The sequence below is a fragment of the Mauremys mutica genome, chromosome 11 (genome assembly GCF_020497125.1).
Source record: "Mauremys mutica isolate MM-2020 ecotype Southern chromosome 11, ASM2049712v1, whole genome shotgun sequence".
Lineage (NCBI taxonomy): Eukaryota > Metazoa > Chordata > Testudines > Geoemydidae > Mauremys > Mauremys mutica.
Window position 1 is genome coordinate 27,066,505 of NC_059082.1, and position 21,719 is coordinate 27,088,223.

Consider the following 21,719-nt stretch of genomic DNA (forward strand, 5'->3'; position numbering starts at 1 on the left):
CATTACCCTATTTTACAGATGGGCAACTGAGGCACAGAGCAATTAAGTGACTTGCCCAAGGTCATTCAGCAGGCCAGTGGCAGAGTTAGGAATAGACCCAATTTTTAGTCTTTCCACTAGGCCATCTGGTTGCTATGTAATTCCTAAGCGCTCCTCCCCACTCCTGTACAGTTTCATATAGTGGACTAGAAATAATGGTCATACTTTGAAATGGTTGCAATGTGTAGTTGCTAACAGGGCCAGTGAAAGAGAAACCATAGCTAGCATATGTCCCAAATCTAGACAGTTCTATAACATGGTGGTTACACTACCTTTTTAAGTGTGTGAGAGAAGACTGCTGTGGGTTGGTCATTCTCCACCTCCTGCACCACCATTCCCAGCAACATGTATCCTAACTGCCCCCGCCCCCAATATTTCTAGCTTATCCTCCCCAGCTCATTTAGCTGTTAGTTGACACCTAGAACACATCATCATCATCATCATCACAGCAGGCCCAGAGAGCTGTTAAATGGCCTATTCATCTAATTGAGATGCTCTCAACTGAAATGGAATACACTGGAGAGAAATAAACAGCCTGACACAATAGCTATGAAATATGTGAACTATTTATGTCAGTGCGTGTTTCCAACCCCACTCCTCAAGAGCTGGAGAATTTCTGATAGGTATTAAGCATACACATTATCAGCTCCTCAGTCATCTCAGCAGTGTGTTCTTGGACATGCTCAGAGCATGCCTATTCTAAGCTCCCCACCAGTACTGAAATGCTAAATTGTATATAGTGTGGGAACCATGCCATTCCCCACACCTGCCCTCTCCTTTCCCCTCACCTTACACTTTCCCCATGCTCTTTCTCTTCCCCACACACCCTCCCTTTCCACTTCCCACCTCATACTTTCCCCCTACCCTTCCTCTCTGTCCATCCTCTCTTTCTTACCTCCTACCTCTCCTCACCCCTGCCCTGCATGCTATGCTCTACTCAGTGGTGGATTAACGCAGAGGCCCATTGTGCCCAGGGCACTCACCCCTCAGCATAGGCATCTGATGAAAATATTCTGTTGGGGGCTGAGTGAAACTGGTCTCTACTGTATGTGTGTGGGTCATTGTCTCTATCCCTGCCCAGTGTGAAGGGGAGGCCTTTGGGGTGTGAGAGGGAGCCTACCCTGCACTCACCCCACAGTGGCAGCTTCTGTCCTGTGGGGCTGGGCCTGGTTCCCCGCTCTGGCCTGCTGGCTCTCAGATTTGCTGTTGCAGATGCCTCCAAATGGGGGCAAGCCATCTAACCACCCCAAGAAGATAAGGAGAAGAAGGGCAGGGAGGGAAATGTCACCAGCCCCACATAACAGTCCAAAGTGAAGATGGGATGCTGATGCCAGGAGTCAGACTGCCATAGATGGCAGGGACCCTTAGATCCTGACACTCACATGGGAGCAGGGAGTGGGGCTCAGATGGCACCAAGGGGAGGAGGAGGGATTTCTAGATCCTAGGCCACAAAGGGGGTAGGGAGAAAGGCAAGACTTCCAGATCACCTGAGTAGGAGCAGTTGGGGAATCATTGCCCCTGTAGATGGTCTGGGAGCCCACAGATCATAGCACACATGCAGGAAGAAAATGTAGGGCTGCCAGATGTCCCTGCCTCTACTCTACCCCATTCCTCCTGTCACTCACCCATATATCCCCCTTCCCACTGCCCCTCCCCTCTCACTCGCCCTAGCCCCCACCCCATCCTTTCCATCACCTGACCCCCAACCCTCTCCTAGCCACCCATCTCCATTTATCCCCTGCATAGTCCCTCCACTTGCTGCACCTCTCTCCCTGTTCCCAACCAACTCTTCCTTCCCAATGAGTATTTGCATGTATAATTTATTATTTAAAAAAATAGCTTCAGCACCTTCTAAATATTCTGTTGTAATCAGATTACATTTCCCCCAAATAAAAATCTCCCTTTACAGAGGCATCTTTGAGCAAGATGCCCCTTCTGTTTATTTCAGAGTCCTGCATTAGATTCAGTCACAGCATCTGAGATGATGCTTAGACTCAATTACTATTAAATTCCATCAAAACCATATAGTCCTGTGATGTTGAAGTAGTTCTCTGGATAGTTAGCCCCCCTCTCTGTGCACATGCTCAGTGTAATCCATTTGAGACATTGCCAAGCACTTCAAAAGGTGCTACTTCTAGCAGGACTAGTCTTTGGCTAATAACATTTGTAATTTGACTTCCCATAATGGGTTAGTTGGTTGGATGCTCTCTACTGAGAGTAATTTGTAACATTTTGAGACCCTGGTGTGATAATCTCAATCCTGAGTTGATTTCTGTCTGAGAGCAAAAATGTGTTGCCAGCAGAATATATGCACTGTAAGAAAATCTGATTTTGTTTGGGGGGTGGGTGTAACTTAGAAACCCCTTGTTCAAATAGCCACAAATATGGATTACTTGTCAAACCCTAAGCTCCCAGGAGGCACCCAAATTCCAAGGCAATCTGAGACTCTGTACAGATTTTAGAGCATTGAGAGCAGTCGAGCTTTAACCAGAAATCTGGTCTTAACCTTAACCATAGTGGAGCCATTGCTCTATTATAATAAAGAGCCCAGGTATTGTTCACTAGCATCAGTCATCCATGAGGGACAAGGATCCATCTCATAGGTAGTTGAATGGAGCTCTACCAGAGCATAAAGAGGCGAATCTCTTGACTTTTTAACTGGGTGAAACTCAGGACACCAGAAAAACTAAGTTGGCAACATTCTCTGTCTTTTTTATAATACATCTTTATTTATTTGTATTTTATTGTGTGATGGGAGAACAGTTTTGTAACTGTTAATGAACAATGCTTTAGCATAGGTCTGAATCCAGAGCCAAAAACAACTTTCCAGTGATTGAGCCTTCATAGAGCCTTCATAATGAGGACGAAGAGAAGGGCAGCATAGTCTCTTGCAGACTCCTTATTGCAGGTGCATTCATCACTGATCTTCGAGCTATTTTGAAGTAAGTTTGTAACCCTCCTGGTTAAAGAGAAGAGTATGAAAAGATGAAGGGAGTGCACCCGAGAGGCTCAGAAACCACAAAGCAAATACACAGATCCCAGCATTTATTATTTAACAAGATCTGGTGATTTCTGCACCAATCGCATGATGCGCTTGGGCCTGGCTCATAACTGCATAGCTTACCTCTCTGCCCGTCTCTACCTTCTCCGTCGCCATCAGGAGCCAGGCGTGGGCTCAGCACAGCGGCCCTGGCTGTGCGATTGCCGCCGCGGCCTTGCCCGCCTCCGCCCAACAGATGGCGCTCCTCAGCGCAGGCCGCGCGCCACCCTACGCCCCGCCCAGGCGGAGGAGCCGCACGGAAGGCGGGGCGCTCTGCGCAGCGGCTGCGCTCTGCAGGCTGCTGTAAAGCAGCACCAAGTGTCGTGCCGCGCCTGGGGAGGGAGGGCTCGGCAGCGGCGGTCCGCGGAGGGGGCTGCGCAGCAGACAAAACCCAACCGCCCAGGCTGCGCGTTCGCCGGGCCCCGAGCGGCTTTGGCTGGGGACTCGGCCAGCGGGGCGGAGGCCGTGTTGCGGGCTGTGCGTGAGGGGCGGCAGGGCCCCGGGTGAGGGCGTAGCGGAGAAGGGAGCCGGGGCCTGCTGGGCCGGGCCAAGACGAGCTGTGCCGCGCTGGGTCCTTCCGGTGGCTGGCGGCGCCGCTTCCTTTTTCTCCCTTCCCCCTAGCTGGGGGCTGTTACCACCTAGCGCCCCCTCCCTCGGCGTTAACGTCCCAGGTACGTTGGGGTCCCCCCGCTGGGAGGGGGATGTGGGGGCGGGGCCGGAGCGTGGCTGTGGGGGAGAGGAGGGAGGTGCGTATTGTCCACCTTAAGGGGTGGGTGAGTCCGAGGCTGCTGATGGGCCCCCCCTTGGTGCGATGGGTGGCAGATAAAGGGGTCTCGGGTGAACGGCCCCGTTTGTTGTGAGTGGTGGTCAGGCCTTTCCTGTGTGGTGGGGGAGAGGGAATCGACGAAGGCTCTGCTAATGGAGTTGCCTCAAACTGTGGGGGCAGTTCAGCTGATGGAGACGTACTGTTATTTTTAAATGGCTCTCTGACATGCATGCCAAAACCACCTCTCATCAAGGAGGTTAAAGTTTTGGTCTTTTTAAATTAGCCCCAAAATAATCTCCTGAGTGAATGAGGTTTATGTTTGCTGTGTGTCTATAAGAGACGTTTGCAGTGAAGTCACAGGCTTTAATGACAAAAATGAGGGCACATTTTTTTTAATCTGAAAGAGTAAGCACTAGGTATATTTGGCATCTGTTTCTCATAACTGTCATTTTGTTTGTGTTAGCTTGATCCTCTTTTAGTGGGGTATTGTAGGAGAATGTGACCTACTCCTCTGTTTATAGGGGGCTTCAAATGTTTGTTTTTCCTGCTCTACTCATTGCTTTTTGTTACTTTGGATGCTACAGAAAAATAATATATGGAGATATACCTATCTCATAGGACTGGAAGGGACCTTGAAAGGTCATCAAGTCCAGTCCCCTGCCTTCACTAGCACGACCAAGTACCATCCCTGACAGATTTTTGCCCCAGATCCCTAAATGGCCCCCTCAAGGATTGAACTCACAACCCTGGGTTTAGCAGGCCAATGCTCAAACCACTGAGCTATTCCCCCCTCCCCTGCAAAATGTTTGTCTGGCTTGTCTTAGGAATCTGAGAGGAAGGTAATGCTTACAATTATTTTTTTGTGTTAGTACGTTAAAATTACATAGCACATATCACAAGCTGTTTAGTGTAATAGACTGTTATAATTTGCTGGTTCAAAGAAAGAAATTATTTGCCTTGCTGTTAGATCTAAAAATGTTGGTAGACTTTCTAGCAGACTCTCTTGTTGTTTATAGTGCCTAGGAGCCAGCTGAGAACAGGGCCCCATTGTGCTATGCAGTATGCAATGTAGTAGGCAGTCCCTTTTCTGACAAGTGTACAGTCTGAATAGAGGAGACAGGTAAAGGGTAGGAGAATAGGATATAACATACTAGCAGAGTGATGTCTTGCAATTGTCATGTTAATACCATGATCTATTAAAAATGCTAAGGAATTAGCTAAACAAAAAGACAATATACACCGCTACCTCGATATAACGCCACCCGATATAACATGAATTTGGATATAACACGGTAAAGCAGTGCTCCGGGAGTGGGAGGGGCTGCACACTCCGGTGGATCAAAATAAGTTCAGTATAACATGGTTTCACCTATAACGCGGTAAGATTTTTTGGCTCCTAAGGACAGCGTTATATCGAGGTAGAGGTGTATGCGTGTGTGCTAAATGGAATAGGAGGAGAGAGGGGGAAGGAAAAAGGGAAATGTGCATGGAAGGTGGTGGGTGGCTGAGGTATGGGGATGGATTGGGGCAGTCAGTCAGTCAATCAGGAGAGGGGACAGAATGTCCAGACTCAAAACTGTAGGAAGTGGTCTGATGACATCACAGGTACAATGGTATGCTGCAGTACCTGCTGAGGCTCCTTGTGGGGAGCCTAGAGTTCCTCAGCCAGTTAACACAAACTGCAATTTCCCTGTCTACATTAAGATCTTAAAATGTGTCCAACTATCATGTTAAACAAAAAACCTTTTTTTCCTTGGTATGGATGAGTTTTAAGGAAGAGCAGGGGAGGTCTTCTGATCAACAAGAACAACATATGTTGCTAAACTTATTCCCTGTATATATGTATTCATGGTTTCATGTGCTTGAGTGAAAACCTGTACAGTATTTTCAAAAAAGAATATTCTTTACACTTCAGTTTACACATCTTCTGCTTTCGTAGTAACTTTCTATTTAGAAAGCTCAGTTAATGATGATCTTTTTACAGAATGATGAACCTGAAGGCTGAATTGTTGGATAATTGAGATAATGGCAAGAATTTTAAGAGGGTGAAACTTCCTGTATATACTTGATCAAAAGCCAGTTCGTTTATAAGCTGATGACCTCCGCCCCCCCAAGATGGATAAGTAAAAATGGAAAAATTATTATGACCCATTCATAAGCCAACCCTATAATTCAGGGGTCAGCAAACTTTGGCTCCCAAGCCATCAGGATAAGCCGCTGGTGGGCCGAGATGGTTTGTTTACCTCAAGCGTCCGCAGGCACAGAGGTAAACCTAAGTAAACAAAGTGTCCCGGTGCACCAGCGGCTTACCCAGATGGGCCGGGATAGCAACTGGTGGGGAATTATTTTGCGGGGGGGAGAAGCTGGGGTCAGGGGAGTAACCCTTGTGACCACCACTCACATGACTCCACCCCTAGCCTGGGACCCCCACACTCTCCCCATCCCATCCCTTCCACTTTATCTGGGGAGGGCCAGGGGAGGATGTCTCTGGCCTGGCTGGAGCTGCTCCTGCAGGCTGGGCAGCACGGCCGCAGCATGTTCCGGCAGGCCAGACCGGGTGACGTGGCCGCAGCATGTTCTGGCGGGCCGGGTGGCGCGGCTGCAACCTGCTCTGGGGGGCGGGGCCAAGTGGTGCGGCTGCAGCCTGCCAGTCCTGGATCTGTAGCTGCTTCGGAACCTGGGGGGAGAGCAGCGTGGCCAGAAGCTGAGAGACTCTGGCCCTGCCTCTTCCCTTCTGGCTCTGCTGCCTCTCCTTGCTCCCTCGGTTGCGGGGAGGGGCTGTGTCCCACCTCTCCCTCTCTATGCCTGTTCATAAGCCGACCCCCTTCTCTGGTGCTTCCCTTTTTTACTAAAAAAAATTTGGCTTGTGAACGAGTATACCCGGTAACTCATATGTAAACAAGACTAACAGCACAGGGCAAACCAGACATAATGCAGGCAGATGCTGCACAAATGCTTTCCAAAACAGCTCTACCAATGTGTCTTAATCCAGATCTGCAGTGCACATGCTAATTCTTGTTCTGGACCCTTCTGGCCCAAATTTACAAATGCATATATTGAGCTAGATTGTATAGTGACTTTGTGATATGTATAATTTGGGACTGGGTTGAATTTTATTTTCACTTTGATTAAGCAAGTATTTGAACTCCAGTTTCTTCTGCTCCCCACTGCTGTTCTGGGCTATTTAAGGCTTGTCTACATGGGGAAATTTACTATAGTTACAGCAGTATATCTATATACTCTTAAATTTCCCCATGTAGACAAGCCCTAAATTGGGGCTTGAAACATCTGCCTGACAGTTACTAGATAGAGGACTAAGCCTACTAGCAAGAGATGAAAAATGAAGGGCTAATGAGACTGCATCCCTTCTAGTTGCTAAAGTGTAGTTCTGTCTTTCCTGGTTGTCGCCAACAGAAGACTGTCCACTATTATCCCAGCATCTCCTGGCTGCATTGTCGGGGAAGAAATGGAAGAGGTCTCTGCTACTCTCATTCCCCAACCTCCATTAGTTGCTGTTCCTCCCTGGTGAATAACTCCAGTGTCTGCTTCTGCCCATAGCTGTCCAAAGCAGCATCAGAAATTGTCTTAACTGTTGATAGTTTCACTCCCATGTGCAAGGTTCTCACTAACAGTGTCAATCAGTCTTGTTTCATTCTGCTGCTTAGCAAAGCTATGAGTGGCAGCAATGAGTTGATTGCAGATTCACGATGGCACTGCATCATTATACTTTGTGTTTAGAAGGTTTTCTTAGCAGACACATGGGCTAGAAACTTTCATTTTAAATGAAAGCTTGATTTTGTGAAAGTTGATGTTTCCATCACTTGCCAGAGCTATCTTCATAGAATCATAGAATCTCAGGGTTGGAAGGGACCTCAGGAGGTCATCTAGTCCAACCCCCTGCTCAAAGCAGGACCAAACCCAACTAAATCATCCCAGCCAGGGCTTTGTCAAGCCTGACCTTAAAAACCTCTAAGGAAGGAGATTCCACTACCTCCCTAGGTAACCCATTCCAGTTCTTCACCAACCTACTAGTGAAAAAGTTTTTCCTAATATCCAACCTAAACCTCCCCCTCTGCAACTTGAGACCATTACTCCTTGTTCTATCATCTTCCCACTTCCCTGGAAATAAAACATCTAGTTTGTTGAAGCCTTAAATTAGGGCTTGACCAAAGGCTTCAATAAACTTTTTTTCTTCATTCTGTTGTAAAAAAGTAACTCTTACTCCTGAAATTCATTGATATTGTATTTGCCTTGGAGATCACTGAAGCTAAAACATTCCTGGGTTTTCAAATAGTAATGCTTACATTTTAAAACCATGACTTACATAGTGTTGTTAACCTAACTGTCCACGTTTAAATCAAAGCTGAAGCTAAGAATACTAAATGTAAGGGTGAAAATAAAATTGGAATTTTTGTAACAGTATACTAACAAGTTTAGATTAAAAATTGGACAGTTTTCTTGCCAAACCAGTTGAATTGCTGTAGTACAACTAAGTTCAATGCCTGTTACATTTTTTTTCTGTTGCTAATAATGCGGTTGACTCTTAGAATAGAAATATGATTGTGTGTGTTTGTGTAAAGAAATATCTTGCCAAGTCAACTAATTAAAATATGCGGTCAGACTTGCGTTGAGTGGGTTTTTTCGAGTAAATCTAAAACTATGAGAACTTGTCTAACAGTGGAAATGTGTGCCTTTCCCAGCTTCCAAACATTCTCTGCTTGTCCTGTCCTCTTCTATGTACAAGTAACCTGTAGTACTTAATAGGAAAATATCTTTTCTCTTGTAACTACTTCTGCTTAGTAACAGTCACTGTCATCAATGAGGCAACTTCCCGAAATCTTCTGTCATTCATTTTCTACCATCATTGTTACCCCCTATGTGCTTTGTGTAGCTATAATTCCTTTTGCTCTTCTGTAACAACTGGGCATCTGTGAGCTTAATGGACAAACAGTCATGAATTTTTAAAATTCCTTAAAGGGTTGTTTCATATTGTTCAAGTTCTTAACAGCTTCCTACAACTTGCTCTTACTAAAGTGAATAAATAATAATAACCTTCTGTCTTAACCCCTTACTCTGAAAGATTACTAGGCAACAGTGTGCTTCTGGATTGGGTTGTAGAAAGTAGCAGATCATCTGGGATCTGCTAGATATGTAAATACAATACTAATATAATTCTGCAGAGTTGAATCAATTATTTGCATATCTTGAACTTTCTTTAGCCATTTCTGAAATTTGGTTTTAAGTTTGTATAATTGGTTTAGAGCTAAATTTAATAAAATATGGTATTTCTTATGTGTAAGCATTGAATACTTACCATGATTATAGGAAGGAATCCAGTTAAAGATGGTAAACAAAAAAAAAAAAAAGGCCAAACTTTGGAAGTATATTAGTATTATCTTTCAATTACAAATATAACACCTCAAATGTTTGTCATTACTATAGCAGTTTTTGAGTTTATAAAGTAATGCTGTTTTAAATGAAATCCACAATGAACTGAACTCAACCTAATATGCCCTTATTCTTAATTTGCCTGATTGTGAATCCATATTGGTGTTCATAAATGGTTATCGAGATCTCCCATTACTCTGAGAGGCATGTGTGAGCTCCCGAATGTTGGCACTCTAGAGTGAGCCTTTACATTCTTCTTGCTCCTGTTTTTTAGGTCAGGACCTTCAGACTGTCTCCTAGTTTAGTTCTAACTTTCCTGTTGTATTTCTTGCTAGGACTTCTCCTCTGATCTAATATTGGAAATGAAACTGTGGAAGTAAGGTTCTAATATCAAATGTAAAGTAGTAAAAGCAAATGTGTGGGGTACTCTAATTGCACATCTTGATGTATTTTAAAATATTTCCATTCATTTTTAATCAAAAGTAAACTCTCTTTATGTTGAATCAGAACCCAATAGCATCATATAAGGTCTGGTCTACACTAAAAAGTTAAGTCGACCCAGCAATGTCACACAGGGATGTGGAAAATCCGCACCTCTGAATGATGTATTTAAGCTGACCTAACTCCCTATGTAGACGGTGCTAGACAGACAACCTACTGCCTCTCATGGAGGTGGATTACCTATGCTGATGGGAACACCCCTCCCCTTGGCATAGGTAGTATTTACACTGAAGGACTACAGCAATGTGCCACTGTAGTGTTTCAGGTGTAGGCAAGACCTAATTAATTAGTCCTTTATGCCCTGTCTTGATGGGCAAAAGGGTGGCTTTTTTAATTGTGTTAGCTCGATTGAGATACCTTAGCATGATTAAAAAGTTAAGATGCAGGCTAATATGTGTGGATGCAGTTATACCAGTATAAAATAATTCATACTGGTATAATTTGATTCAGGACCCGGAATATGCTATACCAGTGTAAGGCACCTTTGTTCCAGTATAACTGTCTACACTAGAACTGTTACTAGTATAACTTCTAGCAAAATAAAAATAAAAATCACACCTCCAACCAACATAATTATGCCATAACATTTTTGTGTAGATCAACTCTTGATAGAGCTAACATGATTGGAAAAACACACCTTTTTTGCCCCTCAGCCCTTACAGTTGCCCCTCAAAGCATTACTTTTGAGTAAGATTGTTTTCATTTTTTATTATCACAGTTTTTAAAGGTGGGGAAATTTGTCCTAACATGGATAAGTTATTGACAATCTAGAAAGTATATAATGTTGAACCTGTAGTATGAGGGGAGGAACATATTGATAAACTTTGCTGGCTGAAGGTGAAAGCACTCCTGTAGCCTTAGAAGTGACTATCAGCACAAACTGGGATTTGTGCTGCTGTTTTTTCATAGAATCATAGAATCTCAGGGTTAGAAGGGACCTCAGGAGGTCATCTAGTCCAACCCCCATTAAGTAATAATTGGAGATATACCGATCTCCTAGAACTGGAAGGGATCTTGAAAGATCATTGAGTCCAGCCCCCTGCCTTCACTAGCAGGACCAATTTTTGCCCCAGATCCCTAAGTGGCCCCCTCAAGGATTGAACTCACAACCCGGGGTTTAGCAGGCCAATGCTCAAACCCCCGATGTATAAAAGCCTGAAATACTCCCCAAACAAATTCTACTTTTATTTTTTTTGTTGGAAATGTAGGTCTTATCTACCCTTTTTCTCCTTTAAAACTGGTAAGATTGCAATATTACACATGCCATTGAAACCTGAAAATTATTCAGACTGTTTAAAACTTTTTTTAAAATACCTATTTAATTCCAATGCCTGAATACCTTTGTGTTACTGTTAAATATCCAGTATCCTTCCACAAATGGCTGAGAGAGCACATAAGTCATGGCTGAGACCTTTGTCTAGCCCATCAAATAAGGGAGCACCAGACTTGTGTTTGATACTCTTAAAGGGAGAGGAAAAACAGTAGTTGAACGTTTTGAGTTTAAAAAAATAGCAGATATGGTCAGTGAGCCTGTTACCTGCCCCATATTCACTTTGCAGGGCTCTTTAAAATCGACAAACACCTTTAACTGCCTTGCAATCCCTGGTCCCAGTTTTAAAAAACAAAAATAATATGTCTGGCTGTGGTCTGACAGAATACAAACTTTCAAATTAATAAAGTTTGAAGTGTCTGAAATATTAAACTCTCTGCTGCTAGAAGTTTAATGGAAAATCCTGGGAGATCCTTGCCACTAGGCTCCGTGCAAGGATCCAGCTGAAGGATAATGGCCTTAGATTTTAATGGGTGAGGAGACAGAATCTGGAAAGGCCCACTTAGGCATCCATCTTAACCTAGAGATGCTGGTTGAAGACCGAAAGATATTCATTGGTGTAAATTGTCATACGTCTATTAATGTAAATAGGCTTGTATATTCTTAGATTTTCATATAAAAAATAGTGCTGGTACAAGACTGCTTCAAAAGCATGCTAGTTTTGGAAAGAAATATGTCAAAACACGTGGAGCTGAAACTAGATGAAAAGTATTGTCACACTACTGTGGCAGTACTTCAGAAAAGTAAGGAAATTCAACATGACAGGCGCATGCATTTCCCTCGACCTTGAATGAGAGGGTTTGCTTTCATAAGTACTTCCACTATGGAATCTTTGTTATTTAATGTCATGCATTGACTTCTTGTGTTGCAGTACCAGTTATCTGCAGTGGCAATAGATTTCAGGGAGTTTTGGGAGATTGACATGCCTTTGTTTAAATGTTGTGTGGTGTCTGTGTGTGGGTTTTTTTATTTGAGATACTAGTAAAGGATATTAAACTGCTGCCAGTAGCAGACAAAATAGAAACCCAACAAAATAATGCAGATAGCATTACAGGAATCAAAAACTTAGCTAATACTGTATGCATAATTCTCCTTAACTACTTTAAAGTATATCAGTTGGCTGAGTTTCTTTCTTTAATGCATTACATTGGCAATGTAAGACCTGACTTAATTTCCTGGATGGGTCTTTCAACACTCGTTTCAGCCTATCAGGGCATTATAACGTTGTCAGACTTACTAAGCAGGGCAGAATTTATAGGCTCTGAAGAGCTCTGTTCAGCCTTCCATTGCCAAGGAAAGTTATCATGAGGCTGTGGACTACTTCTGTGTGGAGGGGAATGCAGGAAGGCTTTGATAGGGTAAATTGTTCATCCATTTCACCTAAGGCAGGGGTTCTCACAACAAATTATTTGGTGGCCTCAGAGAGTGGACACTAATTCTTGCTGGTGGCTGCACTGACACTTTTTCCTAAAATTATTTATTTTTCTTAAAGTTAATAAAGTAATATGCACATATGTACATCCAAATAATTGTAATTTATTTATGTACGTTTTTTTGGGGAGGGTGGCCCCCCTGCATCCCTCCTCACCCCCCAACCCACCACTCGCCTCCTCTCACCCCCCAAACCCGCCACTCACCACCTCACTCCCCTGACTGCAGCCAGACAGGCCCTCCCCCCCCACCCCCGCCTGCCTCCTCACCCTACTGCTGGCTCACAGCTTACCTTCTCTCTCACCCCCCCACCTCCCTCCCCCTGCCAGACACCCCCCTGCCCACAGCAAGGACCCCCATTCGCTGCTGGCTTGCCGCTCACCTCCTCACTCCCCCACCAGGGCTCGCCCGCCACTCGCCTCATTACCCCCACCTCGCTGCTTGCCTCCAACCCCTGCTCTTTCTTGGGGGGATAGGCTCTTTCCTGGAAACCTCTGGCAGTCTCTGGAGAACCTGAAAGCTGGCATCACAGGATCTTTATAATGTAAAATGGTAGTTTAAAAAAAATGCTCTGGCCATCTTGATACATCACAAGAGGAAAGCAAATTTGTTTGTTTTGCAGTTCCAGGTCTATTCCTGGACAGAACATAGATACAATAATGTAATATAGTAACTACTACACTTCTAATATTTTCTTAAATAGAATTTAAATAATTTAGCTTACTATAGTTACCTGCAGGGTAGGTAAGTTTTTGCAGAGACATTCAGTAGTCCTCAGTGTACTTTCCTAAAACAAGTAAGTTATGTTTGATATTCAGCATTTCAGGCTGTGATCAAATTCTCAAATTCCTTGTCATCTTGTTGTTGGGATGAAGACTGTACCAGAAAGAAATGTTCAGTACATATAATTTAAAAAAAAAAAGCTGTAAGTGGTGATCACTGCAGATGAAAGAGCACCACTATTTGCTATTTCTTTTAGATATTGCCACAGAAATGTCTAGAAATCCTTCCTCAAATATCTGTTAAGAAAATGTTTCCACATATCTAGTATTGGTATAGCAAAATATGTCGCCTCCACTTCCACTCACCCACTTAAGTCTGAGGGTAAGTCTACGCTATTGGAAGCACACCAGTATCGCTATGGTGCTGTAGATATGCTGGGATAACCCTGTAGTGTAGATGCAGCCAATGGCGAAGGAAGGTTTCTTTCTATTGCTGTAGGAACACCACTTTACCAAATGATGGTAAATGGAAGTATTCGAACATCAGTTTAGCTGTCTACAGTGGCGGTTAGATTGGCATACCTATAGTAGTTTGGGTGAGAATTTTCACCCTCTTAACTGACATATAGCTATGTCAACCTAGATTTTATGTGTAGACCAGGCCTCAGTGGAGGCTCTGGTGGAGGAGTGGTGCAACTCTTTTTAAAAAAAAAAAAAAGCCACTGGTGCACTATGAGTATTGTGCCAAACAGTACCACTGTAAAGGTGACCTCACAAAGATACCGAAAAAAGTTTTTGTGGCCTTTTTGTTTTCTGATTTGTGAGTATGTGTAGCAGGCCAGAAGTATTTTCCGGCTTACATTAGAAACATCAGAAATAGAAAGCCTGGGAAATCTAGTGTGTGTGTGGGGAGTGGGATTTTGTCAGTACTTCATCCTCATACTTGGCGCTGAAGAAGGAGGAGAGGGAGAAAGGGCCAGAATATTGAGCCTTTTGTCTTTCTTTATTCAAAATGCAACTTTAATCAATAGAGTTGAATAAAGTCAACATTTTAAACAATTTGACTAAGCCTCCTTTTCCTTTCTTGACTCTTGTGGGTATTAGCACTGTTCTTCAGCATGGTCTTCCAGCTTGGACAAGGCACACATTTCTGATGTGGATAAAAAATTGGAAAAACTCTATATGAAAAACCCTTGGGTCACCTTTATACATAATAAAGTATAAATGGCACAAACCAATCTTTTTCTTTGCAGCCTTGCTTTAAAGGAAGACGTGGATGCAATATCGATCTTGTGCCTGTGGCACCACTTGAATTCAGTTAAACCCCCTTCCATCCTGAGGCCAAAACAAATTAGGGCTCTTTCAACATGTTTTGGAAGAAACTTTACATACAGGGATAATACCACTAGGCATCTTCTGTTTCCAAGTTCCTGGTAAAAATTAAATTGGGATTCTAAATCAAGTGCTTTGTTATAGGTTCCAGCTACTGAAAACATAACTGTACATCTTCAGTTGGCTATTTCTTAATGTGAATGGTGTCTCATATATCTGTTGGAAAACCACATAGGTGCAACTTTGAAAGTGTTGCTATGCTTCTACATTCTTTACTGTCCATAACATTTTTTTTCTTGATGTCTTTTCTTATTCTCTTAATCATTGGTTTTATTTTTTGCATGAAATACTTGTGACTTTCCATCACAAAAGAATGAAAGAATAGTAATGGTGGAGTGAAATGAAGTAAAAGTGGGGCTGTTCTTATTGACACAGTTCTAGCAAAGGACCTGTGGTACATCCAGGTACCAATGGCTTTTGATAATTAGCAATGATATTTTTGTGTCTACCTTGCTCGTGTGGTGTTCTCCAGCTTTGGAAAATTTTTGCTCAAAGATTCCCGAAGAAGCAGATGACCACCTTCTGTGTTGTAGTAAATTTAAGTGGAAGGCACAGACTGCTACTACAGAGGATATGTCTACACCCCAGTGGCACTGGAGCTGTGCCTCTGGGGTGCCCTGGTGTAGATAGTGATGGAAAGGGTTTTTTTCATCACTGTAATTATTTCACCCCCTCGAGGTAGCAGCTAGGTCCATGGAAAAATTCTTCTGTTGACCTACTGGTGTTTATACCAGGGCTTAGGTTGGGTTAACTGTCTCTTGGGGGTGTGAATTTTTCATATCATTGAGCGACGTAGCTAGGTCAACCAAAGTTTTTGTTGTAGACCAGGTCTAAGTTGTGCCCACGTAACGACCCTAAACAGCAAATGTCTCCTTTAACAAACTCTGCCTTGTGAAGATGAATCAGAAAACGACTGCACTCTACACACTGGTGGGAAAAAGTCTTGAGGGTGGTGTGAGGTGACAATAATTGGTCGACCAATTTCTAAATGACCAAATCTACTTTTCAGATTCTCTGCAATGAGATTCTTCCAACATTGCTGATGTAATCTGCAATCCCAGTGGACAAGGGAATAAGCATTGTTTCTTAGAGAGACACCACTGATGTGTAATACCACTGTTTCGTTTGCTTTATGATCTAGGATAAAATCCTACAAATATGACTTAGTCCATTTAATCACAAATTTTACTAATGGAAAGCTTTTTATTGTGACTAGAGTGTTCCAAACTGAGCTGAGGATATCCAGGGCCCTGTGGATTTCATAGTTACTAATGGTGGCTCTGTTGCAGTAACCGCCCCTTGCTGCAGAGTTCTGTTTCAACAAGCTCTATTGTGTATTACTATGAAGAGAATGCAAAGTAACCATAAACTGATGTAGTGTTGTCTTTGAGCTTGTAAGCAACCTGAAACAATCTTAGAATTAACTCTGAAACTTAAGATGATGATGTAAATGTTGATATTAACTATCTCATAGCTGCTGATCTTAGTAGAAGCAGCTAGCTGATGAACCAGAATTTCCACTATGCTACGCCATAGTACCATAAAATTCAGTAGTCTTTCTGAAGCTAAATTCTGTGGCCTTTTGCGAAATAGACAAGGGGTTAGGTATCAGTGACGTCCAAAATACATTTCTCCACCCCAAAATGCCACCATTAATTTGAAGATGCAGGCAGTAGTGGATAACTGATCTTTTAATAGAAGATAATTCTCATTGGTTTGGCAAAGTCCACATGAATTTTAAACTCAGTTGTGTACTTCATTGGTGGTTTTCCCACCTTAGGTTAGAGAACGTAATGGCACTCGTATTCCCATGGTGCTACTTGGTGTCCTGCTTATTGTTTGTTCTAGCTTGATTACTTTGAGAGGAATAGGAGATGCTTCTAATGTTATCGCAGTTGCAGTGAAATGCTTTTGGATTGTCCTTTCGGGAGTCTAAATGGGAAGTGTATATACCAGTTGAAGCATACTGACATTAAATACCTTGCCAAGGGTATTGCTGCATTTATTTCACAACAATTGTCAGAGCAAAAGTGTTTTTTTGTTGTGGTGGTTGTTTTCCTCAGACTGGTCTGTGGAGACTAATGTTTTTGCATAGCCTAACATTCTAGCAGTGAGAGGAATCTTCCCTGGCAGCAAGTATGAGGGGAGCTAATATGATATGGGACACTCTCTGCCAATTTGCCACCACATGTAGCATAGGGTTAAGTGTTCATGGAGTGAAAATAGCTTTGTCTGTACACAGCTTTCCCATTTCAGTATACTATAGCTCCTTTCTTATGAAAGGGTAGATCAGGGGTCGGCAACCTATGGCACATGTGCCAAAGATGGCACGCAAGCCGATTTTTTAATGGCACGCTGCTGCCTGCCGCGGGCTGAGCGGGGCTGGTGGCTGGGACCCCGGCAGGCAGCAGTGTGCCATTAAAAATCCTGCCCGGCCCGTTCTTCTCCACCCCTCCTGCCGGTATTTGCACATCTGCATGCTTTCCTGACCTCCGTTACTTCCGGCGGGAGGTTCTGTTTCCGGGTTAGCATGTCCATACCATTACCTGGTGTCCACGGAGTCTGAGCAGCCCCGAAAGCGGCCCTGCCGGCGGGGGCAGGAAGAGGGACCCAGCCCCACAGGAGTTGCAGCGCCCGCAAGGCCTGTAAGTGGGGAAGGGTCCTGGGTCCCACCTGCGCCGTGCGCCACCTGCCCCAAGCACAGCCGGCCCTACTCCCTAGACTCGGGCAGGCGGCCCCGGGGTTGGAGTCCCGGTGCTGGGATGAGCTTGGCTCTGTACTGGGCAGGCCACATCCCACAGCCCGAACCTGAGCCCAGGGGCTGCGGCTCGCCGCCTGGTGGACCCTGGGAACAGCTGGGTCGTGCCTCTTTCCCCACCCCAGGTCACTGGACCCCACTCCCCTCTGGCATTTAGGGCTCTGGACTCCTGGGTTCTGCCCTCGTCTCCGTCTGCCCCCCACCCCCTCGAACAACTAGAGCCTAGCTGGAAACCTAGGAATCCAGAGTCCTCGCTCCCAGCACTCCTCCCCTGAGCATCAGACACCAGCCCCCTCCCGGAGCCCAGGAGTCCCAACTCCCACCCTGCTCCCCGCCCTACCCCCACACCCCCCCCCAAGCCCCTGCCCTGATCACTGCACCTCCCTCACATACACCCAGCCCTCTGCCCTGACCCCTGCACCCTCCCACGACCCCAACGCTGACTCCAGCCCCCCACACCCCATGCCCTGACTCCTGCACCCCTTCAGATGCCCCCAGCCCCCTGCCCTGACTCCTGCACCCCCACACATACCCAGCCCCAACACACCCCATGCCCTGACTCTTGCATCCCCCACACCCCCACCCTGAGCACCAAATGGGAGCTCCTGCACCCCCTCCCCCCATTTCCCCCTGCACCCCTCACACCAAATGGGAGCTGCCCAGGTAAGCACTTCACACCCAAACCTTCTGCCCCAACCCTGAGCCCCCTCCTTCATTCTAGCTCCTGGCCAGACCCGACACCCCAACCCCCAGCCTGCTTCTTCACCCCCAGCCCTGTGCTTAGTGCCCTCCCAACCTCAGCTCAGTGCAGAGAGAGAAGAGAATGGGCTCAAACCAGGGAGAAGGTAGGTACCCACTCTATGTGGGCAGGGATGGGACCCCAGACTGGCAGCGGGCTGAGCCGCTCAGCCCACTGCCGGTCTGGGGTCCCGGCCACCGGTCCCATTCAGCCTGCTGCCAGCCTAGGTGAACGGAACCGCAGGCCGGCAGCGGACTGAGCGGGCCGGCGGCGTAAGATCAGCATTTTAATTTAATTTTAAATGAAGCTTCTTAAACATTTTGAAAACATTGTTTACTTTGCATACAACAATATTTTAGTTATATAATATAGACAGAGAGAGACCTTCTAAAAAACGTTAAAACTGAAGACTCGGCACACCACTTCTGAAAGGTTGCCGACCCCTGGGGTAGATTATATACATACATTGAGTAGATTTGACACAAACTCTAATAGTAAGCTGTAAAATGTCTAAGTGTTGCTCTCAGTGAATCTTGTGAACTGTCTGCATGACAGATAGTAGGGAATGGATATTTATGGTGTGAACTGGAAGAACAGGTTGAGTGCTGGGATGCTGGTGAATAAGAGTATATCTACAGTACAGCTGCAGCTTTTGCACCATAATGTAGATTCTTCCTATATCGATGGAAGGGGTTTTCCATTGATGTAGTTAATCTACCTCTCCAAGAGACAGTAGATAGGTTGACAGAAGAATTCTTCCGTTGACCTAGCTGTGTCTAGGTTAATCTACCTATATCACTCAGTGCAAAATTTTTCACAGCCATGAGCAACATAGCTAGGTAAATCTAATTTTTAAGTGTAGACAAGCCTAAGACCAGAGTTGCTGAGAAATTAAGTACTGTTGGGGCCTGTAGGTGCATAGGGGCCACATTCTGAGGTTGGCAGTGGTGAAAGTATTCAGCTTCTTGAACAGCTGGGCTAGTCCTCTGTCAATATGCATGAGGAGATTGTAACGGCAAGCTTGAGAGTTTCCGCTACCTCCACATTTGGTATTCCTACATATGAATTATAATTGTACCCCATTCCACATATGTGCCAGCCTTTTGTCATTCATCAGCTGCCTCATGTTTTGTGTAGTGCCTTTTCCCATGCCATCTTCATGAGATTATTCAGAGACAGAATCTAATGCATGATTTTCTCTGGGGGCAAATATGCAGAAACTGATAGACAAAAGCCACTTTGAGGAAACTTCCAGCTTCGTGGTTTCAAAATGTTTTGGTGAGGTTAAGGAAATAGTTGTGTTCCATCACTGTGCTTGGTACCATAAAAACACAAGTTTTACTAAAGGAGTGATGTTGCACCAGTTCATCTTAACCAGTGCACCTTGAATACACTAGCCTTTTAAAACCAGGGCTTGAAGAATCGACTTATAAAGAAAGAAAGCTTTCCTGAGCGAGAAACTGGGACAAAGCCATTACATTTTAGAGAAACAAATTGATTAAAGTCAGATAACTAGCCCTTCAGGTTTTCTTGCAACTGTATAAAATGTGAACTGATTTAATACTATCTTCCTCATTCTGCCAATGTTTTTTTTTCAATATTTATGATGCTATTCATAGTTTGCTTGAGCAGCAGTTGATTGAAACCAAAAAGGCTCTGCAGTCTCATTTCCCACAGGGCTCTGAGGAAAATCAGTTAAACTGAAAAATCAGGTTAATATCACTTTGTTGCTTACCAGGAAAGCTATGAGCAGGAATAACAGGTATGCACTAGCTATTCATGGGACCAGGAAAGTATAGATTAGGAATCCTGCACCCCACTCAAGGGAGTCAAGAGTACAATAGTGGAGGCCTTCCCTTAAATTAAAAAAAAAAAAAAAAAAAGACTCTGAATGAAATGAAGGATCTTGGTTCGTCCATCCACCAGCCATAGGGGGCCAGCAGAGATTCATACTTAAATATTCTCCATCTAGAAGCTGATATAAAAGAGAAAACCTAAGCATGGTTAAGGACAGCCCTGTGGTAGGTAGTGCAGCACCCTTGCCTTTCCAGCAGCTGGCTGTGGTTGATTGCCATAGTGAGAAGCCTATGTCCTGGGCCATTTGGGTGGAGATATCTCCTCCACTGTAGGAGTTGCTGATGGTCACAGATTAAAGCTATTTAGAAAATATAAATATGTGAATGTATCAGTTACTTTAAAGACATGTATTATCCTTAAGGATAGTCTAGTATGACGACCATATTTTAGAAACCAATAAGCAATTTGCCTCAGTCACTAATCTCTTGACAGCATGTTGAGTTACATGTGAAGTGTTACAAGATATTTGTAAATTCTCCCAAAGCTAATGCTTTTTCAATTTAAACTTTACAGTGTGTGTGAAATTAAATATTCTTTGGTTAATGTTCTGACAGTTTAAATAACATTCCCTCATTTTGTTGGGGGCAGAAGCAAGACATTTTCATGTATTACAGTACTAGTCAAAATAGCTGACCTGACCTAACAAAATATGTGTACTAGATATTGCTGTACTCTTGAGGGGGAAAAAAGCCAAAGGTACTTGCAATTTCTAGAATTGTTTTACTCCAAACAGCTGTTGCAAACCTCTTGATGGTGCAATAAAGTAGTGACTGCCCAGAATGTATTGGCAAATTTCTGACTGGCTTGCTGGAATATTTCCTTCTGCCAGAGCTCAACAAGACTTTCTAAAATGATCTTGAGTATTCATATCTTTTCACATAATTATTTACAGCAATGTGAAAGGCAAACTAGTTCTGAGACACCTATTTAATATTAAGATTATAAAAAAAATATTTGTTACAGTTTTAGAATGTCTTAAAAATTGCATTGAAATTGACAACCTCTGAGCACTGTGTAGATAACTTGAGAGTACCCAATGGTAAATCCCTTAATTCTGTAGCTCATTCAGTGCTTAAGTAAAATAGGGTAATGGCCAGAAAAGAGAGGTTCTATGTTAGTTACATTGTATGTATATGAAGACATTATTAAAATGATTTGGCAACTCAGAAATTCTTGCTTGGTAGGGAACACTGCATTACTTGTACTGGATGGTTATATCCTTAAAGCTCACTTGCTTTTGAGTTCCTTACCAGGTTTCTGTCTGGTATCCTGGTGATCACATATGCCATGTTGGATGCCTTGCTAGAAGTCATTGGCTTCTAGTGTAAAGGATTGTTTGGGACCACCAGCAGGTTGAATCATAGTATGCCCACTATGTGATCATTGTCCTGTCTTAATACTTTGGAGTCACTATTCTTTCACCTATTTATTCACCTGTAAGGCCCTTCAATGCTGATGGGAGTTGTGTATAAAGCCCCCTGGGCCAAAGGTAGAATAGACATTTTGGCTGACTAAATTTCTAGGAACTACTATCTGGAATAAAAACAAAACATGTTTCTAGCAGGAAAAATACTTCATAAAGCCAACTTTTTTTTCTGGCATATTAGCGTTAGCTTAGTGGGAGAAGCAAAATAGCTAGCATACTCCCATTGCCCCTAAAAGATTGTGGGTTTTTTTGGTTTTTTTGTGGGTTGTGGTTTTTTTGGTTGCTAATCTATAGCTATTCTAGTGCAACGTTAATAGTAGGTTAATTTTT

At 43.9% G+C, this 21,719-nt stretch overlaps 2 protein-coding genes across 3 annotated transcripts in view; one reads left to right on the plus strand and one right to left on the minus strand.

Moving 5' to 3' along the window:
• Positions 1-2,753: 2,753 nt before the first annotated feature.
• On the minus strand, positions 2,754-21,252 carry LOC123344064 (translation initiation factor IF-2-like). Its single transcript, XM_044979808.1, has 3 exons — positions 21,214-21,252; positions 3,164-3,707; positions 2,754-2,998 (listed from the first exon to the last, which is right to left on the minus strand). The coding sequence occupies exons 1-3, from the start codon at positions 21,250-21,252 to the stop codon at positions 2,892-2,894; spliced, it is 690 nt and encodes a 229-aa protein (XP_044835743.1). The 3' UTR covers positions 2,754-2,891.
• RNF111 (ring finger protein 111) overlaps positions 3,602-21,719 on the plus strand; it is a 95,127-nt gene continuing 77,009 nt past the window's right edge. Inside the window, exon 1 of one of the 2 annotated variants that reach the window (XM_044980286.1) lies at positions 3,602-3,750. The gene's annotated coding sequence lies outside the window, so the exon portion shown is untranslated. The remainder of the gene's footprint in view (positions 3,751-21,719) is intronic. The other variant, XM_044980288.1, reaches the window with a different exon arrangement.

Excerpts from the sequence above, each read along its gene's own strand:
- LOC123344064 (XM_044979808.1), bottom strand. The coding sequence starts at position 21,252 with ATGGCATATGTGATCACCAGGATACCAGACAGAAACCTG. Across the intron at positions 3,708-21,213 it reads GGATACCAGACAGAAACCTG|CCCCCAGCTAGGGGGAAGGG; the intron begins GTAAGGAACTCA and ends AGGTGGTAACAG. Across the intron at positions 2,999-3,163 it reads AGGTAGAGACGGGCAGAGAG|GAGGGTTACAAACTTACTTC; the intron begins GTAAGCTATGCA and ends CTCTTTAACCAG.